This window comes from Pangasianodon hypophthalmus, chromosome 3 (assembly GCF_027358585.1).
Source record: "Pangasianodon hypophthalmus isolate fPanHyp1 chromosome 3, fPanHyp1.pri, whole genome shotgun sequence".
Lineage (NCBI taxonomy): Eukaryota > Metazoa > Chordata > Actinopteri > Siluriformes > Pangasiidae > Pangasianodon > Pangasianodon hypophthalmus.
Genome location: NC_069712.1, coordinates 7,182,657 through 7,209,491, shown reverse-complemented (window position 1 = coordinate 7,209,491; position 26,835 = coordinate 7,182,657). Strand labels below are relative to the sequence as shown.

The 26,835-nt window shown below is 38.1% G+C and overlaps 1 protein-coding gene across 5 annotated transcripts in view; it reads right to left on the bottom strand.

Moving 5' to 3' along the window:
* tbck (TBC1 domain containing kinase) overlaps positions 1-26,835 on the bottom strand; it is a 73,959-nt gene that overhangs the window by 23,484 nt on the left and 23,640 nt on the right. For all 5 annotated transcript variants that reach the window (XM_053232574.1, XM_053232576.1, XM_026938759.3 and 2 more), the window contains 8 exons: positions 26,658-26,756; positions 24,400-24,462; positions 22,708-22,834; positions 21,753-21,803; positions 21,516-21,599; positions 19,453-19,538; positions 9,457-9,493; positions 5,325-5,486 (listed from right to left, as the gene is read on the bottom strand). In XM_053232574.1, coding sequence (XP_053088549.1) covers positions 5,325-5,486; positions 9,457-9,493; positions 19,453-19,538; positions 21,516-21,599; positions 21,753-21,803; positions 22,708-22,834; positions 24,400-24,462; positions 26,658-26,756 — 709 coding nt within the window. The remainder of the gene's footprint in view (positions 1-5,324; positions 5,487-9,456; positions 9,494-19,452; positions 19,539-21,515; positions 21,600-21,752; positions 21,804-22,707; positions 22,835-24,399; positions 24,463-26,657; positions 26,757-26,835) is intronic.

Here is a 26,835-nt window from a genome sequence, read left to right as displayed (position 1 = left end):
ATAAACACTTTAAGGGAAAAAAAAATGGTTCGATCTCCTAAAAGCCTCCATGCGGAACACTACAGCAGAGGGTTTTCCTTTAAGGCTAGAACCCCATTAGAAACTTATAACCATTAGCCATCCAAAGAATCTCACTAGTTTGTGTTTCAGGCTTTTGATTGCATTTTTTCTAGCCCTGAAAATTGGCTCTGTAAATTTCTAACTAGAAGCTTTCAAATACAAAAATAAACATAATGTGCACTGTAATGTGTGGGTTCACAAAGTATTCATGGACCCTTAAGTTTTTGCACACTTTATTGTGTTGTAGACTTAATCTGGACTGTCCTGTGGCCACTCCAGCGTTGTCTTGGGTCTCTGCTTTGGGTTGTTCTCATGCTGAAAAGGTGAATCTTCGAACCTAATCTCAGGTTGTATGAACTTTGGAGCAGGTTTTCTTTAAGAATCTCTCTGTATTTGGCTGTACTTATCCATCTCTTAATTCTCACCAGTCTCCCTGTCCCTGCTGCTGAGAAGCACGCCCATAGCATGATGATACCACCACCACCATGCTTCACTGTAGGGACTGTATTACCAAGTTGATTAGCAGTACCTGGTTTTTACCAGACACAGCACTGAGAGTTCAGCTTTCTCATTATAGGTTCTTGTGATTGTGTGTTTCATGGCAAAAAAACATTTAAATTTTAATCCATAATACAATAACGTGTGCAAAAACTGAACCGAACCCACAGTACTTTAGATATATGAAATTCATACTCAAATACTTTTGTATTTGTATTCTCCGCTGTTCCTGAACTGTGTTTTATGTGCTATAAGATGAGAAAAGCACTCAGACATCGAAAAACAACTTTTTCTTCATTCATAATCAAGCATCAGCCGGCCCTAAAATTAGTTACATGAGTTGAAGTGACTAAGGACGAAGTGCAGAGAAAGCAAACAAGCCTGTCCTTCAACTCCTGCGCTTAAAATTCTATGCATAATTCCATTTAACACCGTGACAGCCAGAAGTGAGAAAGAGAAGTGCTGAGAAAAATAATACAGCTCTGAATTTTCCAGTGAGAAGCTTCCATGCTTCACATTCCCCGAGTTACCAATACAGAGGATTTCAGAAAAACCACTGGAGACTTTAATAGCAATAGACTGAAGCTTTTTTTTCTATTCCTCAACTGACAGACATGTAACAAGAGCTGTAACGAGAGCATGAACGACGGAAAACGAGCAGCAATCTCATCTGCTGCCTCGCTGCAGTGCAAACGGCCACGATGATATATTGCTCGATAAATCAGACGCAACAGGAGGATTAAGATCTGTCACTCATCGGCTCTGACCACCATTTTTTAAGCTTGCTTCTTCTCCCTCAGGCTTTCTCAGAGATAGTTTGAGTTTACAGCTAAAAGCTACGAATATTTTTCCTACATAGGAGCAACATTACTGTTTTTCGTCCCTCTCCATCTCTCAGCTAATCCGCCTACATTAGGTTCAATCTTCGTTCTTCCCCTCAGCTGTGGCTCTAACAGCGTGCTAACGCTGAGTGCTGACAGCCACCTGTGCGAATAAGTGCAGGGTTTGCCTGGGAGGCTAGATTTCCCAGCATGCACCACGAGAAGAGCCGAAGTCGCCTTCAGACCTGTCACTCAGAACGAAAGCCATCCGGCTTTCCAGCTGAGAGCTGCTTCTTAGAGATCACACGCTCAGACGCTGTGAAAGTTTGACAGCGAGCTTTCAGAGTGCTAAAGCAATGCACATTGCTTCACACAAGCTGGTCTGTTTGTGCTGACTGCGCAGTCATGTAAAGCTGACAACAAGTACATTACCTGCTGGTGCTCAATAGCCTGAGAACTGAAGCTCTAACCAGGCCAAGCTCAGACAATAAAAGTAATACAAGTAAGAGTAACAGTAAAATTGAGTGGCCTTTTAATGCAGTACAAACCAAATATCTCAGTGCTTCACACAACTAAGTCTGCTTTCACACTTTTCCAGAAATAAAGGCACTAGCTAGAGCACCTTTTGTGCTGACATGAAAAAAAAGTGCCTCACTCAATGTGTAGACTGTAACCATAACAACGCTCTTACCAGGTCTAGCTAGTATCAGCTAACTAACTCGGCTAGCTTGCTCTTTAGTTTGGATTTTTTATTATCACTAATAAAAATTAGTTTAACTCTAAAGTTCTTCTTTGTCTTTGCTGCAGCTTTGGAGGCAGAGGTTCTACAGAGCTCAAGTTTGGGCTTTGACTGGGCCATGAGGTCTGAGGTCATGTGCACTTCAAGGATCTCTCTGTATTTCTCTGCATTCCTCCTTCCATCAATTCTGACCATCTCTGCCACTGAGAAGCACCCTCACAGCAAGATGCTGCCACCACCATGCTTCACCATCGGGATGCTGCTAGCCAGTTGATGAGCAGTACCTAGTTTTTACCATATGTAGGGTTTAGCATTCAGGCTAAAAAGTTCAATTTTTGTCTCACTAGACCAGAGAATCTTTTTCCTCATTTTCTCAGAGTCCTTTAAGTGCCTGCCATATGCCTTTTCATAAGAATCTGACCTGCTTTTGTGACTTGACTGTATGCAGCCACAGTTAAAGTGGGACGTCACACCACATACCGGTGAATGAACAAAAAAAAAAAGATTGATATCATTGAACTTTTTTTTTTTTTTTGAAAAGCTGAACTTTCTGAACTCTGGAAGCTTCAATGTGACCAAAAAAAAAAAGTAGAACTTTTTAAAGCGCCCTCTCTCCATTCACTTGGCAGTTGAGGAAAAGTTTGCTCCGAGTGTTAAGATGTAAATGCTGCTATTTGAATTAAACATTAAACATTACACCAAACAAGTAGTTTATAAATTATATAAATCATATAAATCATTTTAACTTTTTTTACATTATATAAACGATATGATATGGTAGGCACTGTGTTTTGGACCTTTACTATTAAAAACTTCTTTACAAAAGACTGCTTAAAGTTATGAGTATCACTATTACATTTTATTTACATATTTACACATTTATTTGACAGATGGTTTTTTCAAAAAAGTGACCAAAAAACTGCGGCTGTATCCAATCCAAAAACAGAGCTGTTAAAGAAGCCATAAACGGAGCCAACAGGAATGAAATCAGGAATCCCCAGTAATGTGTGAATAAACAGATAAACCCTTCATGCTGAGGACAGATGATGGATGGATCTGCCTTTTACACACATGGGTGCTGAAGTAGACGATCTATTTGCCAATTTTGTTGTCAAACAACAAAAACAGTTCGAGAAAACTATGCATGAGCATTGTCTGTAAGTTGACACTAAACTAATAAAAAAAAAAAAGAAATATACTTAACAAGTAAAGCTGAACATTTAATGGTATTTTAAACATTATCACAATTTTGGCTTCTTCAGTGAATTTGAGGAATCATCTAGGATATTGGTGGGACAGACAATAGCTATGTTTTTAATCAAACCCGGCAATGAACCACAAACTCTCTATCCATGTGGTTGCATTCCGTGGTGCCACATTTACTCACATACTCTATACGGTCAAAAGTTTGTGGACACCTGACCATCACGCCCTTATGTGGTTCTTCCCCAAACTGTTACCACAAAGTTGTTCACAGTTGGATAGAATGTCTTTGTATGCTGGAGCATTACAGTTTCCCTTCACTGGAACTAAGAGGCCCAAACCTGCTCCAGCATGACAATGCCTCTGTTCACAAAGCGAGTTCAATGAAGACATGGTGTGTTAAGGTTGGAGTGGAAGAACTCGAGTGTCCTGCACAGAGCCCTGACCTCAACCCCACTGAACACCTTTGGGATGAACTGGAACACTGACTGCACCCTAGACCTCCTCATCCAACATCAGTGCCTGATCTCACTAATGCTCTTGTTACTGAATGAACACAAATCCCCAAAGCCACGCTCCAAAATCTAGTGGAAAGCCTTCCCAGAAGAGTGGAGCTTATTATAACAGCAAAAGGGAACTAACTCTGGAATGGGATGTTCAACAAGGACATACTGTATGGGTGTGATGTCAGTATGTCCACATACTTTTGGCCATATACTGTATTTAATTTGAGTTTAATTTTATTTATAATTGATATGTAAAGAACACTGATTACAAAGCAAATTATAATTACAAGGAACACACTGAAATTTTCTCTTCACCCAACACACAGAAATATGCACGCTTTTAAGAACTGCTTTTTGATGCATTTTTTATGAACTTGCCAGCTCCAATGCATGGCAATATTACTAATTAGATATTTTTTTCTAAGATATCTTAGATAATAATATTAATAATATTATTACAGGTCTAAAAAAAAAAGCTTTTTAAAATGACAAACTGGATCTTTAAAATGAACTCTGATTTATTGTAGAATGTAAAAGAAAAGCCTGTACTCATTTGACTTAAAATATCACAATCAATGACTGTTTTCAATAATTACTACATAAGTAAGGAATAAAACACTTGGAAATAGCTGTTATAGGAAAATAATCAATGTAAGGATGGAGTGATGAGGCTTGGTACAAAGAGGAGTTACGGTTATCAACCCAAAGTGTATTATTTCCAATAAGAAGATGTGATGAAGTGTTTTATTCTTCCTTATTACTTATAGCCGTAAACAGTTGTTCCCTGATCAGCCTCGTTTTTTGTCTCTTTCGGAGTTAAAATGAGAAAGACATCACACACACAGCTTGTCATGCTAACAAAAAAACCCACTCCTTCCAAAAATACACAATAATCATCACCACACAGCGCAAGCTAGCAGGTCAACCAGTTACATTCACTCATAATGAATTACTTTCCCATCATAACTCTTATAAACAATTCTGCCAGAAACAGTACCTTACAAATAAGCCCTATAATCTCTTAGCAATAACCATCGCAAACAAATTTTACTAAAGAATCTGCACGCTGTAATGCATGAGATGCAGCACTGGTGCCATTTGTTTGTGCTGTATTTGCAGCCACAACACTACTGCGCACAAAATACAATTTTAATTTTATGCAAAGACCACGGGAAAAGCGTTCTCTGGCCCTGGATATACATTACGCTCCGAACAGAGCGCATGGAGGTATTATGCACAGACCCCTCCAGCCTATACAGCCAAACAGAACTAATGTGCTGCATTGCATCAGCTCTCCAACACTTCAACCTGAGGGCAAACAACTAGGTGTCCAAATTTCACCCAACTCACTCTGGCAGAGGTTTTGAAAAATGCACAACTCGCTGACACACAGCCACAGTTGCACCATAGGGACTGAAATGTATTCGATAGCTTTTGAATATTTTAATGCATGAGCTTATGTGAAATGCACAGCAGCAGTGCAGGGGTGTGTTTTACCCGGCAGGTCAGAGAAGAGCAGGATGCACTCGTTGAAGCCGTTGGCCAGGAGCCGGTCGCGCAGCTGCTGTAGGATCGCCACTCCGATGCAGAACGGGAACGAGGAGTTGCCCAACAGCAGCGTGTCCCACAGGTGGAAGATCTTATGCAGGGGAAAGACGTCTACAAAGGAGGTACACACAGGACAAATCGGATATTTAGCATAAAATGGAATTAAAATCGGTTTCATTGATTCACTTACTTTGCAGTTGATCACGTTGACACATTAGGAACATTAAGAAGAGTAGAGGAAGAAAAGAATTGAATAAATGAAGAGTGCACTTAATTTTAAATGCATTGTATAACTTTACATTAAGGTTTCCTTTATATATGTTATTTCCTGCATTAGTTAATATGAACAAGCTGTTAACTTCAGCATTAATATAAAAATGAATAAATGTTATAGGAAAATAATCAATGACAAGGTGGTGTGATCCAATCCGACGGTACATTACCACCCCAAAGCTGATTGTTTTCCTATAACAGCATATCCCATAATCTTTTCTTCATCTTATACCATAGCAAATTGCCAAGGTTTGTAAGTTTTTCATTCATGAATTTTAATGCATGAGACACATCACAGTTTTTAACTGTTTATAGGTACATTAAACATTGTGGAATGTCCATGAAGCAAGCTAGATCCTGTTATCACTTACATTATATCAACAGCTTACTGACTTTTACAAAACACTGACCCTGGATTCTCCTATAAACTCCTATAAACGTCACCTAACAAAGTTTCACCATATCTACGATTATATTTTACTCTTTGTTAAAAAACAAGTTTTATTCTAATAAAATTTTCCTGTTAAAAATTTTAATTATAAATTTTTCTAATAAAGTAATAACTAACATTCGTTTATTAGCATTCGTTTATTAGTAGGCTTATTAAGTAGATTTTGTGCACGTCCAACAAATAAGGCTGTGTTAGCTGTTACTATAGCAACAATAACCTATTAATTATTATAGCACATTAATATAAACCTGTGATTTGCCTGCACTATTGTCAGAGCTGCCATTACAGAAAATTAATCAACACCGTCTGACCAATCAGAATGAAGAATTCAGCAGGGTTGAGGTATAACTAATGTGTTAAATAATATCAGTTAATTTTACGTAATGTAAAGTGGCACCTTTAAATTTAACCTGAACTTTTTATTAAGATACTATTCATGTTTATCTGTAAGCTTCCATCAAAATGTAATGACTTTTCCCTTTCTGTAAAAGCCATCTTTTTTAGTGTAACCATACAAGTGTGGGTGGGGGAAAGAAAATAGTATTATCAACAATATCATCATATCATTTTTCACCTCCCTCACCACCAGATATCATCAACGAGCAACCTGAAGCTCAGAAATATATCACATTGTGGGAAAAAAACAGGTTATGGTTTTCATTTCATGCTGTCTTAAAAGATAAAAATAACTACTGATTCGGCAGCGTGTACAAAACTCAGACCTACAGCATACAGATTTCACTTAAAAATAAAAAAAAAGAGAGAAAGATAAAACAATATTTAAAATCCTTTAAAGCAGGGGCAAAATATACAATACCAGTGATATATCATTACAACAGTGTATTGCATTACAATTCTAAAATGCAGCTACTGCTGCTCATGCTTCTACATTGTTTACACTGTTCGTACCGATGTTGTTCTGTTTGTACTGACGATCAACTATCATCACTGTTAACTTTTAAAATCATTGTAGATTTGCTAAATGAGTCTAATATCTTCCAGTAAGGAAGTGGCAATTTAATTTTGTTGTACTTGCACAATGACATGAAAGATATTCTAATCTTTTCTATTATCAACGAGTAGAATTCGGCACCAGTGGTGCTGATGGGGATGTTTCCATCGCCAATAAGTTTAGTCGTTCTTATTTACTAATCTGTACATCCGTAATACCCTTAAAGTATATGTCAAACATGAAGAAAACTAATTAACTAACTAAAAGAAAAATGATTTCGGACATTTGACCTTGCTGTGACCTTGACACTGTTTGGATCAGTTCCAAAATCTAATCTGTTCATCTGCTGGTTATAATGATAATTCTGTATAAATCCTACAAACATTCAACCAATCAGACGGACGTATGGATGTACAACCCAAAGACATAATGCCTCCGACCCCCCAAGTAGCACAAATGTTTTTTAATGATTGAAACAGAAAAGAAGGCTACTAACTACTACCTATGCGATGTTAAAAAGGTTGTGATACTTAAGATCTTCCATTAAATAAGCTTTTAGCAATGATTCAAGAAACTCTCAGGCACGACGAGGTGAGTAAGCAGGAAAGAAGTCACGTTTTGTGGCTGGGGTAAAAGAGGAGCTGACGTAAGCAGGTGGCAAATTCTGAGTTATACTTAGCATTGACGTCACCTCTACCAAATAGTCCCGCCCACCTTCAATGGTCCAGATGTAAATGGTAGAAAAAATAACTAAAAAAACAGCCTTGTTCTTTCTTTTGCAGTCAGTAGTAAATTCAACACAGAAGCTACATATACAGTAAGAAGCTTATGCTGCATTCGACTTACCTCCGAAGTGGGAATTTGGAACTGTGTCATTTTTGACGTCCGTGCGTTCGAGCTACAAAGTAGAGAAAAATCAAACACGGACATCTCCATGTTCGTCTTTTATTTTAGCAAAAAGCTAGCCAGCTAACTGATGAGTGATGTATATTTTCACTCTCAGAACAGCAAACTGTTTAGTCCGTGTTGAAGATTTAACAAGCGGATATGTCTGTATGTTGATCTCTCTAAGGCTAATACTGTTATATACAGTATAACTCATTTAAAGGTCAGAAGTGCTCCTTTGTTTTCCGTTGATGCTCCGAGCAGCCATGTTAATTTGACGTCACTTGCTGAACTCGGGGGTTGAGGAGACCGTCCCGAGTTCCTGAGTAGGAATTCAGAGTCGAGGAGGCATTTTCTTTGATTTTTCCCCAGACGGAAGTTGGAAATTACAAGTTACGACCTTTGGTCGAATGCAGCATAATTATGGAAATAGGCTAACTTTATGTTTTCAGTATTCCTCATTTGTCACCATGGTGTCAAAATATTATCTGATTATTTTCTCACAAGGATAAATGATACAGTAAAGCCTTTAAGCAAGCACAATAAACACATATTGGATTCCGCCTGCGAGTTCTGGAGTATACGGAGGCTGAATGTATTAGTAAGGAGAGTCTCTGTGTTTTCCCACCACACAGACTCCAGGTCAAAAGGTCACATGGGCAGCATTTCACACCAACCATCCTCAGTCTTAAGCCTGTGCTCTTCTAATTCTCCTCACGAAATGCAACTCAACAAGGGTGTCATTCTTCATTTACATAGCGACGTCGAACACGAGCCGCTCACAGAACCACGTCGAACGAGATTAGATGACATTTCTCTCACTGAATGAGACGTTTTGAAAATCAACGCATGGGCAGTAATAGATTTTTCACAACACAATCATGGAGTAATTTGCCATTTAACAATTATTCCGTGTAATTCAGCACAAATTTCAGCGTAATGGAAACTACGCCTTCTGAAACAATGGGCCATTATGGACCATCAGCTATGATTGTTTTGGAAATTTACATTCTGATAAACACTTCACAGAAAAAGAGCTTCTTACTGAGATGTGATTTGCGTCACGCATAGACAAAATGTGCACTGTGTTAACCTTGGTTATATCAAAGATATCAAATAACATTTCTCATCAAATAACCGAAGAAAGGAGGCATAATGCACATTTTCATATAATAAAATAATTATAGGTAGGTTTTACATCCCAAAAAGCTAAACATGCATCAGAACTTCAAGAATTCAAAATGATGAAACATGGAGATTTTGCAAGAGTATCTTACATTCTGCATGCAGCTCATAACTACCTTAAGTGCCTTTGTTGAGCTATTTATTCTATATAACGTGCCATACTGTATATTACGCTTATATCTTAACAAAAACTTTTATGGTTGTTGTTAGACATTTTCATGAATATTTAATTTCAACAATTTATGATATGAATAAGGAAGAATGATAGAGTCATTAAAGCTAATGGCTTTAAGTGGAGCGTGTGAATGTATAGGTGAATGTATAGCTGTACTTACGAGTGAACATTGTCAGGAACCATGGAATCGCATACAGCTGTAGAAAAGAAAAGTGGGCTTTGGTTAGATGTGGAAATAGTCTTCATTTCTCACGTAATGTTAAATTTTGCCAACATTAAAACACACAAAGACCTGTAAGGTGTAGTGAATGTGATTCGCTCAAGTAGGACATGTTTCTGCATCAATGGGCCTCATTTATCAAGCGAACAAATGTATTCGTAAATCGATCACAGAAGAATTTCCCCCAAAATGAGGTATCCATGAAAATCCAGATAGTTTCAAGAAAAGAAAAAAAAAAAAAGTGTGTGTCCTACGACAGCTCCTGAGTTTGTGTAAATTTATGTATAAGGATACTCACTGATGTGAACCTTGATCGATCGGCTTTAAATTGTATAACTAGCTATTAGACTAGCTATTCAATTAGAGCAAAAGTAGTGGTGCCCTATAACAGGATGAAGAGTTAGCCGAAGCTCTGCACTGGCTCAGCTGCATTATTGGAAGATTTAGCACACGCTGCTCTTAAGAGGCGATCTTTCACTGTTTAGTTGTCAGTTTTGTGGCCATCGCAAACTGTAAATCCGCTGCGTAATTTACGGCTGATTGGCTTTTACCAACATATGCACGAGAGTAGAAATGAGCAAACAAGCAAAATGTTTGTATATGTGGTGGGAATTGATTGGTTTAATATTTAACCCGATAGAAGCACTTTCAGTAATTAGGTGTTAGCTAAGCACTTAAAAAAATCCCCTCTATAAGATACCATTTTCCAGTTAAAACATTGTATCTTTGAATTCCAATAAATTACAATTAAATAAAAAAAATTACATTTATTTAAAAATATACTCTTAGTGCTATGTGTTCAAAGCTATCTAGTCTGAGCTTGTGCCTGGTTGAACATCAGCTAGCTGCATGTAATGTTAAGAGTGCTCATTTGGGCTTAAATGGTCAATTGCTCAACAACTAGGAGTACTCATCAACATCAACATCAACAACAACAAGCAATTTTGTTTGATTTTATTAGCTGAAATACATCATCTCCTTAAATTAGATACTTAACTTGATGAGCCAACACTGCAGTTCACACTACAGGTCAGTTATAAAACAACATCTTTAAATATATAGAGTCACACTAGTGGTTGAGTAATTGAGAAAAGAAATTATTTATCACTTCAGTGCTTTGGTAATACTGTAACTGCTGTAACAGACCTTGAAGTGGACTCTCACTTGAACGTGTCTGCTCAATAAACAAACATAGATTAAAAAAAATGGAGATAATTTGGGGATATTTTCAGACTTAATATAAGCTGAACGAAGCAGTCAGAATTGTTCGTGTGCATGAAACTCTCTTTTGCTAAATATCCTTAAGCAAAGGATTATTCCTTTGTTCCTCCAGGCAAAACAGTTTCTCCTCTCTCTCTTAGCTATAAACCCAGACCCATAAAAGAGCAAATACTGCTCGGCAGCCCTATTATGCATAAATAAAGGATAATAGTACCGTATATTTCATTATACTTTCACTGTATACTTCCAATGAAAAAACGAATCAAAAAAGAACCACTGTAGAACACACACTCGTAAGCATACTATGAAGTATTCATGATGTGTCTTTCTAAGACAATCCATTAGAGGTGGAACTCGACCCTGAATGACTTGCATATAAATATTTGTAATTAATAAGTGATCCTCTTATTTTGTAATGAAACTATGAGGCGAGCTGGTTGAAGACCACACCCCTTAACTCAACGCTATGTTCCGTGCTGGACTTTGGAGCCCAACATTTGCTGTCTCCACAACTTCTAAATTGGAGTTCTCATTAATATGACATAATACATTGCTGGAAAATGTTGGGCAGAAAAAGAGCTTTTAGGAGCTCTCAGCAAATCCTGACCGTTTCTCGTATTAGACGCCATTGTGGCTGCGCTAGCATCCCCCTGTGATCTCAGTGCAGCAGATAAACACTAAATTCTTATGGGAATAAAGAATACTAAATACATCACAAATATTTCAGTATTTATTGTGTTTCAGGGTAGTGGTTTGTGATGTGACCCGACGTCAGGACATCAAACAGAGAATGAATAAACAAAGAAAAACAACGGCGAATGCGCAGACACGGTAGATAGAATGGTTGGCAGTAGTTTTGGGTTGGATAAGAGATGGAGAAGGAATGTTTTCATTTTCTCTCAAAATCAGTCTTTCAGTAAAGTAACACAAGCAATCATGTGATATCTCGACCAATCACAGGGTTTTATAATTAAAATATTTAAATTTTAAAAGAAAAGAAAAAAACACCAGTTCAGGAGTATTGTTTTGGGGGCCCACGCCCACTGCACATCATAAATTCAAAAGCGAGCATCTTTGTGGCACAAACCCAGGTGCCAGTTTCATTTATGGAGTCTAAAATAAGAGGAAACGTCCGAAATGCCATGCTGGTGACCTACATAGCGCCCTAGACTTTTAGAAAATTTAGAACCCTTAAGGGTTCACTGGTTGTCCCACTGGAGGAATCTGGGCGCACTCGTGTGTTACCTTCTAGCTCTCCTTTTAAGTTCAGCTGTCACAGTTAGAAATCCCACTCTTTTTAAACCAGTGTAGGATAAACACATAACTACCACTTAAGCTAATAATCTCTCTCAGACGAGTTATACATGTACTCTTGGTGCCTGATATGATGCCGATGCCAGATCTTGACACTCTTCTACTACTATCACTCTTCTCACTTTCCAGACCTGCCTGATTCAGCCTGTATGCACTTGTGAGTCACTTTCTACTGCTTTATATGGTCCCACATGGACACCCTAAAGATCTGTACTTTGCAAAAACAGTCTCACCTTTGCTTCAGTGGATAATCTCACCTGTATATTGTAAATATGTACCAAAGAGCTGCTGCTGTAATTATAAAGACTGTCCTGTGCTCATCCCAGCAGTCCTATTCACAATCTGCTTATACTGAGCATCCTTTCAAAACACTTAGTCTGACTGTACTCTTCTACACCTGGATACTGTAATGATTTACAATCATTACAACAACTATCCCGTATCACCTGGAAGAGGACGAGATCCCGGGAGTCTGATTCCTCCAAGGTTTCTTCCTCATGTCATCTCAGGTCAAAGTTATTCCTTGCCACTGTACGCTTAAACGCAGAAGCATAAACCAGTGACTGCCTCGTAACGTTTGGTCATGAATTGAATTCTGCTTAACATCTAAGTTGCTTCGGCTAAACACATCTGCTAAATAAATGCAAATGTTAAGCCAAGCATATTATGTACCTGCGCATGTGTGCATTTATCATCTGGATTGATTTAGCTTGTATTACTCTGTGATCATATATGTGCCTTTGAGAGATTCAATGTAAAATACACAAATTACTTTATATTGTATTATCATTACAGAACTCTCAGAGCAGGAGATGAAGATGGTGAAATATGTGCATCATATTGCAGCTCACTGCACATGATCGAGCATTCCTCAAGAGTCCCAGTGTGTCGCAATATGTTAGTTTCTGAACTATTAAGAAGTTAAAGACGTTAACGCAAACAAAAACAAGCAATAAGTTTATGTTGGCCATCACAACTCCATGGGAAAACCAATTTCACAGGGAACATTAGAACATACCCAGCTAAAACTCAATGCTTTGTGAAACAATATTGCTCTTGCACCGTCAGCCAAGACAGATTTGTGCTTTTAGCGAAACTGTGATTCAAAAACGACAAGATCAAATATTACCCAGACAGAAAATAGAAAGCTGTAATTCTTTGAAAACTACATGGTTTTGCGACTCTACTGAAGGATCAGGAACCATACAAAGAACAGGACAAATGATTCAGAAGTGACAAAAAAAAAATCAATCAAAAGCTACAAGATTCATTAACATTCATAAACGCCATCGGTAAATTCACCAGCACATTTCATCCACTTGTACAGCAGGCGTCTGGCTTCTTATCGCATTCGTGACAATGGTAGCTGCTCGGAGACTGAAGAGGACATCAGCTCAATGTTAATTGTTGCTATTCATCTTTTATTCGGCTTTTCATGAAGCTCCTGGGATTCCACAGAGGATGGACAAGGCTGGAGGGTCATGGATCTTTTTCCTCTCTTTGATAGAACAGAGCCTAGAAGGGGATTCTGGGATTTGTCTCCCACAGGAGAAAGTGTGAAAGCAACAAATTTGTCAGTGTGGCACAGTCTGATTTGGCCAAAGAGGTGCAAACATTAAAAAGTTGAAAGAACAGGATACAGACAGAGCTAAAACTAGAAAGCATCTGAAAGCCAGTCCTTTGAAAAAAATGACAGTTTACACACTATTCCTTAATTGGCTATCACCTTAATGTCTCAAAAACAGTTTATACCCAATACACACCATTGCTTCAGTGGATAATCACACCTGGATACTGTAGATTTATACCCATGAACTTATGCTGTGATACTCATACTGAACATCCTTTCTCTAGTATTGTTTGCCGTTATAGTACAATATATGCCGAAAGTACGTGGACACCTGATCATCACACCCTTATGTCCTTGTTGAACAATCCACTCCAGATTTAGTTCCCTTTTGCTGTTATAATAACTTCCACTCTTCTGGGAAGGCTTTCCACTAGATTTTGGAGCGTGGCTGTGGGGATTTGTGTTCATTCAGCTACAAGAGCATTAGTGAGGTGAGGCGCTGGTGTTGGGTGAGAAGGTCTGGGGTGCAGTCAGTGTTCCAGTTCATCCCAAAGGTGTTCAGTGGGGTTGAGGTCAGGGCTCTGTGCAGGACACTCGAGTTCTTCCACTCCAACCTTACAAAACCATGTCTTCATGGAGCTCATTGTGCACAGGGGCATTGTCATGCTGGAACAGGTTTTGGCCCCTTAGTTCCAGTGAAGGGAAACTGTAATGTTACAGCATGCAAAGGCATTCTATACAACTGTGTGCTTCCAGCTTTGTGGTAACAGTTTGGGGAAGAACCATATATGTGTGTGACGGTCAAGTGTCCACAAACTTTCGGCTATATAGTGTATATAGTTTTAGAAGAGTAAAAATTTATATTACTATCTGGTGTCACCCAGAAGACGATTGGTTCCCTTTTGAGTCTGGTTCCTCTCAAAGTAAGAAAAAGTTGTACAGCAGGCATCTGGCTTCTTATCGCATTCGTGACAATGGTAGCTGCTCAGAGACTGAAGAGGACATCAGCTCAATGTTAATTGTTGCTATTCATCTTTTATTCGGCTTTTCATGAAACTCCTGGGATTCCACAGAGGATGGACAAGGCTGGAGGGTCATAGATCTTTTTCCTCTCTTTGATAGAAAAGAGCCTAGGAGGGGATTCTGGGATTTGTCTCCCACAGGAGAAAGTGTGGAAGCAGCAAATTTGTCAGTGTGGCACAGTCTGTTTTGGCCAAAGAGGTGCTGAAAGAACAGGATACAGACAGAGCTAAAACTAGAAAGCATCTGAAAACCAGTCCAATGTAAAAAATGACAGTTTACACACTAGTCCTATCACCTTAAAGAAGTCTCAAAAGAGACAAAGAAGAGATCAACAATCCAGAAGAACCTTGAAGTAGTGCTGCTGTTCTTCCAAAATCAAAGGAAGGCAGTCAATGTGGTTTGGACAAATTACAGGGACACCCCCTTGTCGGCTGTATAAGACAAGTTGCCCCAGAGCAGACCCAGAACCCACTGGAGGATCTCACAGTTGGCTTGGGAATGTCTTGGGTCCCCCCAAGAGGAGCTAGAATCCATGGCCTTGGATAGAGAAGTGTGGACTGACATTCTTAACTTGTCGCCAACGCAACCCCCACCACGAAAAGTAGCCTCTCGAGATTAAAAGGGAGTGTGGGCTTGATTAAGCTGAAATGTTTTTTTACACCTCATGATATATTATGTGGCATTTTATGATGAATAGCCTACTTTATTATGCAATCTATTGAAAGTGTTGCTCGATACACAGACTTATTGAATCGAGAGCCAAACTATATGATACAATATGCTTTATCATTACACCTACATCTACATACTGGTTAATTGTGAAGCTGACTTGTGACAATGTCCACAACGTCCACTGTTGAAAGCGCTGTACAAATAAAACTAAACTGAACTGAATTGGCATCAAGAAGCCATAAATGCATGCTGCAATCAAAGATCAACTCCTTACTCAAGTGATTAAAAAACACAATGATTTAGAAACGAAGACTCTCTAAATTCAAGTGAATAGGACCTAATCTATGTCCAAATCTAGGACATTTTGACCTCTAACAGTCTGCTGCCTTCTCATATCATGCTAAAATGGCCTACTTTGAATAATGTGGCAGTCTGGGAGAACCCTTCACATTGTGAAATTGTGACATTTTCTGCTGTATATAGTTCTAAATACTACAGCCTTTGTTGAACTCAAATGTTTCTTTCTCTCTTTTGCATGCATCATGCATCAGATATATGTAAAAGCATTTTAGCATTTGGTGAAAAATATTCAAGAGATACACTGATTAGCCAAAACATCATGATCACCTGCTAATATGCTGTTGGTCCTCCACATGCCACCAAAGCAGCTCTGACTCAATGAGGCATGGACTCTACAAGACCTCTGAAGGCGTCCAGGTGGACTTCCAGCACATCCCTCGGATACTTGATTGGATACTTGATTGGACTCCAAATTCTAAGGAATTTGGAGGCCAAGGCAACACCTTGATTTCTGGGACAACATAAACTGATTGCTTGGCATGTTCCTCAAACCATTCCTAAACAATGTGTGCAGTGTGGCAGGTCACATTATCCTGCTAAAAGAGGCCACTTCCATGAGGGAATACCATTGCTATGAAGGGGTTTACCTGGTCTGCAACAATGTTTAGGTAGGTGGCATGTGCCAAATTGATGTCCACGTCACTGCCCGGACCCAGTGACTCAGGGATCCAGTTCTGATGCACGCGTGCCCTTTGTAGGCACTTTCAATGGTGGACAGGGGATATAATGAGCACTCTGGCTGGTCTGCGGCTATGCAGCCCTATAGGCTGCGGGGTGTGATGCGCTTTTTGTGACACATTCCTCCCATAACCGTCATTAAAAATTCCTATGACTTGTCCCACAGGACCCCTTCGGACCAGTTCAGATAAGACGAGATAGCCTTCTTTGCCCTTGCTCATTGATGCTTCTGCAACGCTTTATTTGTGACTTTTCATAATATTTTGGCTCATCATTGTATATTAGAGAGATATTTAATAAAAATAGCAGGTAGTGTTAGAGCCATGTATGGGTGTAAAAGTGCTAGGGACAGGAATGATGGAATGAGAAAAAGAAAAAAACTTGCGTGATTGATGAAACACCAGGCCAATTTGCATCTAGAGCCTTTCTAATGCGTTTTGAGTTGTCTGTATCAAGCGCATCCCTCTGAAAAGATGCATTTAAATCCAACCGAGCTTTTTAAACACTTAAGGCCATCATGGAATGATGGATGCTTTGGAAGTATTATTAAATTTAGATGATACGGTTTATATCACCATCATCCATTTTTCACTATACCTGACAGAAAAAAAGAAATAGAAAAAAGAACCGGATCCTGCAATTTTATTAAACTGGTCATTACTATGACAGATAGAGTCAGTATAATGTCTCACTTTATAATGGCTTATGTATATATACAGTATCTATAAATAAATTCATGTGACAATAATGTGATCATATCGCTGTCATGCAAACGTCCCGGCTTCACGGGAAAGGAAGCCTGCTACAGTCTTGCTTGCATCTGAGACACTTTATTACAGATGCCATCAACACAATCTGAATATGGCTTAAGTGATACTGTTAGAAATAGACTGGATCAGTTTCTGCCACCAGCTATTAGATAAACGATTTTTAACAAACTACACTTTTGGTGGGGACAAAACGGGGAATGAAAATGGGCTATGCTAATTTGCTGCTAGGTGCGTGTGGGTGTATGTTGTATATTGTCGTTCCTTTACAAGGATCTCTTTTTTCTCTCTCACCCTTCACTCCAAAAATACAGCTTGTCTTTTTACAGAGAAACCAAAAAAAGAAACTCCTCCCCATGCCGGGAAACTTTACAACACACCATGATTCCTTCCATAAACATTAAATAAACGTTATAAAAAAAATAAATTAAAAAAAAAAACTTCACGACGTTATGCATACATGCATACATTCATGGCACATTTTTTAAAAATGTATTTATTATTAGCCTTAGATTATGTGGCGCGTCTGGCATGCAAGTCCCTGTGTGTTAGCTGTTACTATAGAAACAATAATGTATTAGAACGAGAGCATTAATATTAATATTAACCTGTCATTTCCAGATGTTACAGACAGAACTACTGCATGAGACATGCAGTTATACAAAAATAACGCATGCCTTCTGACCAATCAGGCTGCACTGTGGTATAAAGATGATTAATCAACACATTCCGACCAATCAGAATCAAGAATTAAACAGTATGGTTCAGAATCATTACTTCTGAACTGGCAGACGTCATATTATCTTCTTGTATTTATTACACAACGTATGAATGATGAGACCCTGATACAGGATCTACGCACTAAATTTTTATGTCTGGATCAATTTATGATGTAGGCGGCTATTTTCTTGTTTTATATATTAAGATTTCAATTTTCCCAAGTGTCTCATTTGCTAGTCATTGTTCGCTGCAATGACATTACCAGCCGACTGCTTTGGTAAACAAAGCATTAGTCCTAATCTTGTTTCAAAGCACACTTACAAGCAGAAGCGAGCTAGCACGGTGGTAAACTGATGAATAAAAGAAGTTCACATTGCAATCAGTGTTGTCTAGGCAGCTCATTCAGACCACAAGAGCTCCCTCTTTGAAGGAGGATTCTTTATTTGCTTGGCTAAACATAAACGCGTCTCCTGACAACGCTGTCCCTTGCGAGGCTCCAGGCAGAGGCTGATGATGTCACTACTGTTATCAGAAATCTAATAGAGATACAGAAACTCTGGAACGTGTCCAAATGGAAATTAAAAATTAAAATGAGCTAGCATGACCATTCGTTCATTCAATCATTCATTCATCTTCAGGAAGCCCTTTATCCTGGTCAGAAATTTATTGGATCTGGAATCTCTCCTGGGAACGCTATGTGGGAGGCAGGAATACACTCCAGTTGATCTCAGGGCACCATGGACACACATTCACACACTCATAGTTTAAATGGAAATTAAAAATTAAAATGAGCTAGCATGACCATTCGCTCATTCAATCATTCATTCATCTTCAGGAAGCCCTTTATCCTGGTCAGAAATTTATTGGATCTGGAATCTCTCCTGGGAATGCTATGTGGGAGGCGGGAATACACTCCAGTTGATCTCAGGGCACCATGGACACACATTCACACACTCATAGGTAAACTATGAGTGTGTGAATGCCTATCGAGTACCTATCGGCATGATTTTCAGAGTGGAGAGGAAACCAGAGAACCCAAATGAAATCCACTCAGACACGGGAAGAACGTTTGAAACTCCACATAAACAGCAACCCGAGCTCAGGATCGAATCCGGGGACTCTGGAGTTGTGAGGTGGCAACGCTATCTGCTACCCGCTTTTACACACACATCCTAACACAACACAACACAGCCCATCCTCAGTGTGATTTTGAAGATAAATTATGGAGCTCTGACTTGAAATCCAGAGATTCTGACTAACGCTGATTCTGTGTGTGCATGCTCATGTTTGCTGATGAGGAAAATCTGGCAGGTGCTGAAATCTCAGACTTAGACACATTTTTGTGTTTGTGTGTGTGTGTGTGTGTGTGTGTGTGTGTTGCTTCAGTGACAAAGATGACAGCAGAACTGATTGCAAAGTTCAGCTAATTTCCCCATATGTGAAGCTCTCCTGCTCCTCAACAACATGAAATACACAACTAACCCTTTTACAGCTTTCAAAAGCTGACTTTGCTTTTAGAAAGCACTCGAACCATTCAGTGGTCATCTCATGTCAGAGACAGGTCAAGTACAGAGCTGCATTAAATTGTTCATAAAAACAGTGAGCACTTACGTCTGGGATGAAGCCGATCTCGTTCAGGTGGTTGCTGAGCTCGGGGTCGTGGAAGGCTATCATCTGAGAGAAAACAGTCAGGTACTCTGAAAGAGACATGAGAATACGTTTGGAACTGAGCAAGTACACTGACTCTCCCCTTTTCTTGTTGTCATATTATACACACATTTACCTAGAAACTAAAAACGGAAGAACTTCAAAATGTAAACTCTGAGTAATCGATACTGCCGATACCGCTCTTACTCGTGTGTTAACACTGGCTTGTTAACAGTTTTTCATTTTTCTGTCTGTTCTTTTGTCCAGGCGTCCTATATAACTTTTCTAGATACGGTTCATAAATCAAAGGGAACATAAGAAAAATAAAAAAGGGGGAAAAATAAGTTTACATGTACAAAATTCTCTCATAATGCAACTCATTTACATTACAGTCAAGTGCAAAAGTTTGTAATCCCCAGGGGTTCTGGTTGAAAAATGTAAAATGTGCCCCTATCTTCTACTTTTTTTTTTTTTTTGCACCAAAAAATATCTTAAAAAAAAATAAAAATGCAATGTGGGTATATTATATATCATATAACAAGATGATTATACAAAATGACCTGGCAAATTCAACATGGAAATACATTTCGCAATGACCCTTGCAGTCTCCACACCTGGGATTTCTAAATGTGTGTGTAAGAATCTCCAGCACACACACGAAAATTGCCATTTATCACATGTGCGTACACACAAGTGCACACAGTAGCCACTGATAAATCCTACACATTCTAAATTGCTTTGTTTGTGCACAGGCACTCTCATTTGCATAATGAAACGCCCCCAAATTGCCATATATGGTAAACAACATCCCTTTATAAAGGCTGTTGAGCTACGGTTTGCTGCAGACAACGAGGAGCAGGCCAGAAGGTCTAAAAAGTCAACAATGCAGTACAGATACTGTTTCATAAAGTAAAACAAAAATGGTTTATTTGGTTCATTTATGAGAGGTTTTTCTAAGAAGTAAATACTCATTTTTTTTTTTTTTTTAGATGTAATGCCTAAATGTGTGCTTTCTTATTATACTTTGAAAACCTGCAATAGTCTGAAGAATCCTCACTATTGTTGTCTTCTTCGCTGTTGTATTTGCCAATATATGAGCATATGCATGGTTAATTAATTAATTAGAGAGGATAATTATATATTCAGAAAGGAAAATGGAAACTTCTCCACAACTGGTATCGTAATATACATTATTTCAAAATTGTTGTTACTTGTAATAATAAAACAAAGCACAGTAAAATTCCTCGTTTGTATAAATGTAAGTTACTGCTAAATGTTTAATTGGAAATTTTTTCATTCATTAATTTATCTTTTATAAGAGCTTTATCCTGGTCAGGGTCATGGTGGATCTGGATGGTATTCCAGGAACACTGGGTGCAAGATGGGAATACATCCTGGATATGACGGCAGTCCATTGCAACACACATTCACACATAATTAAACAAATTAAACATAATGCTGTCTAAGATTAAGATGTTTACTACGGATTTTCTCCATCATTCTGTTTTTGCACAAATTCCTCAGGTATAAAAATATATCTGTGATATCAGGTTGAACATAAATATCAGCTTATCAGCTAAATAACTTCATTATTGATCATATTTTCAGTGTACAACACACACACTTTATAGGTCATTGCATAAGCTGCACAATTAACTGGCATTTTCAATATATGATGCAGATTATAAAATCATTTCTCCACAGAGCTATAGCAATAATTTATTTAGTAAAAAAGAGAGATTTTTAATCCCACTGGGCCTCACCTGGATAAATAAAAATAGCATATGATAACTATATTACTTTCCATAAGGGGAATTAAAACACCACAACATACTCTATGGAAAAAAAAACATAACACTGAACATTTTCATTTTATTAGATTACACATATAAAGGATATATAGATTATACAAGAACAGCAAAGCGCAGCATATACACACACTTGGCAATATGAACGCCAGACATTGTGTAACAGATGTTTCAATGTTTTAAAGCTGAGATAAGAGCAGGATTTGTGTATAGACTCACCCTGTATGACGTGCGAGTTGTCCTTCAGAAAGAAGTTGTAGAGATATTTGGGGATGAAGGCAGACATGCAGGCATATGCGAGTGCTAAAAGAAACAAACAGCTGTGATTTAATTGAAATGATGGGAATTCACTGAGGTTAAGGTTGCATATTGAATTAAAGAATGCATTAAAATGGTAAGCGTCTGTCTGAGCTGTAGGCTTTCTTTAAGAAATGTTTATAAAAGAATGACCCTTACCCTCGTTGTTGAAGTTCAGGTACAGGAACGGGGCACAAAGTGAATCCAAACCTGATGAGAAAAATGGTTAACATCTTTAAATGTGCGCCAATCACATTCAAAGCAAACTCCACCCTGAGACACATTAAATATGTTTATACTGAAATATTTGTGGTGTGTTTAGGGATTATTTTACTAAATTGTGGGTGGGTTCTGTATTTTCTTTACTTTTGTGAGAAGGTAGCAGTGTCTGCCGCTCTGATGTCACAGGGGAATATCGCTATTGCAGTTACAAAGGTGTTTAATAGGAGAAAAAAAATCAGCAATCGCAAACAAACAAGGGATAACGATCGGGTTTCAGCTCCTAGCTGTTGTCTCTGAGAATAAAAAACAGCAAGCGCAGCTTTTCCAGTGTAGACAACAAACACTGGACTCAAAGTTTCAGAATGCAATGCAGTTAAGCGACAGTTTTTCGCTGAGTTACAGCGGAGACTCGGCTCGGCTTGTCAGATGTACGAGATAACGAGTGCGATGGTTTGACGGTGGTATTAGCATGAAAGTTGAGGCTTTGGAAGCTGATCTGTTTGAGAAGAGTGTACATTTGTGGAGGTAAGGAGCTAGACAGACTAAAGCATTAAAGCGCTGCTGCATCGGTCTCTTTAAGTAGAGATAAAGCGAGGGCTTTATCTAACATAGGAAACAGTGAAAATAAACCAACATGTCAATGAAAGGTGTCAATCAAACAGTAAATCATTTGCACAATTGAAGATCACATATTAATTATAAATATTATATTATATCTGCAAGTCATTCCAGGTGGATATTTTTTCTTTAAGTGAATAAAATACCTAGTTCACCCTTTGGCCTGTGCACCTTTATTCATTAATAAGAACCTCAACCTCTAAGAAATATCCTTCTGTGAAACGTGAGAGCCACCTAATGGTGTAAACGGAGAACTACACCACCGGGTTCTCACCCTGCCAGTATACGAGGTCAGGATGGGACACGACCCAGGCCTTCAGAACTCTCCGGAACTTGATGTGACCCTGGGGTGAGGAGAGCAGCTCGTCATACTGATGACAGCGTGGGATGTCCACTTCAATCTAAAGGGAAAAAAAAAAAAACAGTTTGAAAAACCAGAGAAACCATTCATGAGTTTCTAGAGTCATTACCAGTCATGCTCGGTTCACTACATAGCAACAGACATTTTATCTTTGTCTCTTATATCAGCAATCGGCAATATAAACAATATTTATGGAGATTTATAACCACTGCACTATTGAATTCTCAATTCTGATTGGTCAGAGGGTGTTGAATAATGTTTTATATCAGCAACCCTGACACTTGGTCAGCTATAATTCAAAACATATATATATATATATATATATATATATATATATATATATATATATATATATATATATATATATATATATATATATATATATATATTTTATTGATCCTGTGGAAAATTACATCATTACATTAATGGTAAAAGACTAACATTTACAGATAATTATAAATACAATAAGGACGCATAGTACAGGGGGAAAAAAATGTGAGTGTGTTTTAGTTTCATATTAATACGCTCGTTTCTATAGTAACAACTCGTTCATGCGGACTTGTATGGCAGACACTCCACATAATCGGAGACTAATAATAAACAGTTATTATTTAATAATAAACAGTTGTTCTTAACTATATAGAGAATATACAGTATATATATATATATATATATATATATATATATATATATATATATACACATATATATATATATATATATATATATATATATATATAAATAACATTTATGGAAGGAGTCTCCAGTCTCAGCTTTGAATTTGGGTTTTCCGGTTTCACTGTGACACGACACTTTTGTGTCAAGAAAGAGAGAACAGAGAGGCCTCGTGAGGTAACAACTGTTATAACATGTTTTGAACACGTTTCCTGGATGTTCCACAACATCATATGTAACAATAAATGGACAAAAAGTACAGTATGCCATTCTTTAATAAATAAAAGTTGTAATTGTTGGAAAATTGTTGTAATTGTTGAAAAAAAGAGGAATAAAACACTTTGAGACGTGCTGTTATAGGAAAATACTCAACTTCAGGGCAGGCAGCATCACGCCACCCTATTGTCTTCCCATAACAGCACATCCCCAAGCATTTTATTCCTTACATACTGTATCTAGAACAAAAGCCTCTCATACTGTATGCTTGTGGATCCTCCAGACAGTAGGATATAGCATAAATAAAAGACTGAGGGAATATGACACACTTTCATTATTATTATTATGAAGTCCACCCTGAACATCATCATCTGTGTCTATATTACAAATGATTCATTATTTTGTCTTAAAGAAAGCAACCTTTACACTCAGCTATAAATAATCTAAACACGGAGTATTCATGATAAAGATGCTTTTAAACCTAATAAACATCACTTTAAATTTGAACAAAACTCAAGGCTATGAACTTTCTTTCTGCAGCATCAGATAGATATTCAGTGTTGGAAAGTGTTTAGAAAGAACCTCGGCTCTCTGTAAAAATACTGTAAATAATTGAACAGCCCTATGAATAATACAAGGAGGTAATATCCCTCGGTCATTCAAGTGACTGCTGAAGACCAACGACAGCAGCAGAAAAACAAATCACAGCAATACCTGTCTGTCTGTGGGGATGGGCGTGTCCTTGTCGATGGAGTCATACTTTGCCTGAATGTCCCCCTGCGATATGAATATGAATATGAAGGCCAGGAAAAAGAATGGACAAATAAATAAACAGAATAACATTTCAGACAAGAAGTGCACACTGAATATGGAAATGTAATAAAGACTCACTTATAAATCACTAAATGTGCAACAATTTATACTCTTCCATCCATCCATCCATGCATCTATCCATCCATCCATCTACCCATCAATCCACCTATCCATCATACTATAGATGAAAGTATGATGAATAGGTGGATTGATGGGTAGATGGATGGGTAGATTGATGGGTAGATGGATGGATAGTTGCATCCATCCATCCATGCATCTATCCATCCAACTACCCAACAATCCACCTATCCATCATACTATCATCTATAGTATCCATCCATCCATCCATCATCTATCATCCATCTACCCATCAATCCACCTATCCATCATACTATCATCTACAGTATCTATCTATCTATCTATCTATCATTTCATCTATCTATCTATACACTCATGCATCTAACTCTCTATCATTTATTTACCATCCATCTACCCATCAATCAATCAATCAATCCATCTGTCCCTCTATCGTCTATAGCATATATTCATCTACCTATCCATCTACCTATCCATCCATCCATGCTGATGGCACATGATCCACTGAATTTTTCTAGCTTTAGTGCTTTATGTTGTCATTATCAGCTAAAGCGCCAGCACTGATTGCAGCTCTTAAAGCACACACTGAGCTCACTGCTCTCTGTTCACTTCACTGGAGTCTTCGCACTGAAAGCCTCCACATTTCAGTTTGGCATTTCGGACTAATGCATCACACAAACACATGAGTGAAACTCAATCACCAGGAAATTACCTCCAAAAACCTCCTGGCTATTATAAACACAGGACAGTGCTTTTAATGGGCATTTATCAAGCCCAGGTCAAGTATAACTGAGCTTTCCTGCAGTTCCCTTTAATATCCAATCAAGCATTGTGAAAACTGCACACTCTGCACTGAGATGCAGTCAACACCCAGCTAAGTTCTTTTCATTTCAAAAAAAAGACAGCAACATGGATACTCCTTGATAGAGATAGCACTGCATGTACTAATCAATACACAAAATAAACACTTGGGCCCTGATTTACTATTAACATGCGCTAATTTGCATGTGAGATGGGAGAACCAAATAAAATGCATGCTGTGTGAATTACAAAGAATAACTGCATAAATTATGTTGTGTTCTGTTCATATGGTACATGTTAGTTAAAATGCTTTCACCAGTTCTTTTTAAATGCTGCTGGCAAATATATAATACAAAGCATCATCATTGTAAGAAACATTCTTTAAGAAACAATCATTGTAAGAAATAATCATTTTGAGATACTAAGTTATAATCCTTATACATTTTCTGTCTATTAAGTATATTAAATATAGTACCTGCTTTATTAATCTGCGCGTTAGTGAGGTGTCATTCGACTCGCATGAATAAGCCGTATTTATTTGAAGGTTAATTTAAACAAAATGCTTCGATGCTTTGTTACTGTGAATGTTAATGTGTGTGACTCTCAGCAGTGTGTGTAGGAGGTAGCATGACATCTGCACTGCTGCTTGTTGAAGCTGTACTTTACGTTTATCAGGGAAGGTGATCAGTTATCAGGTTAAATGGAAATGAATCTTCTTAATGAAGCTCAGATGTAGCAGAACAACAGCATTTATTACTTTCAAATGCATTAAAATGCACTGCTGTTTTGTTAAGCAGAAGGTACAGTAAGATCTCGTGAAGCAATTTCAGCCATAGAGAGGCAAACAAAAACATTCACCGAACATAATATCCCAAAAGAATGAAAATGAGCTGTTTGGAAGCTGAAAGAGTCGACTCTTATTGATGAGCTGAGTCAAATGATCTGATTCACAGAAACAATGTCAGAGTTCTCATTATTATTGCTCACTTAGCCACCGTTCCACATCGCAGGTGCTAAATTCTTTCATTTGCATAGACACCTCCCTGTATCTTGTACTTTTAAGTAGAAATGCCGCAAATCATGGAGAGGTGGAGGACAGAAAGACAGCGGAATGAATCATTTCAAGCTTCATCTCCAAAATTTTACATTCACAACATGACCAACTTCTTCCTTGGTGCTAGTTACTAAAAAGTCTTTCTTTTTTTCAAATGATTATATAAAAACTAGGCAGCATAACAAAAGAAATGAAGGTTTCTACTCACCTCGACTCCCAGTAAAGCAGCCCAGGCCAGTCCTCGGAGAAGAGGAGGAATATCCACCCTCGCTTCCTTCCACACCTGGTTCTTTTTGTATGGATACGCCTGAGGAATGTACATTCATAACACTTACAGCAATGTAACACACTGTAAGACACAAGTAAATCAGACAGAGTGTACAGAA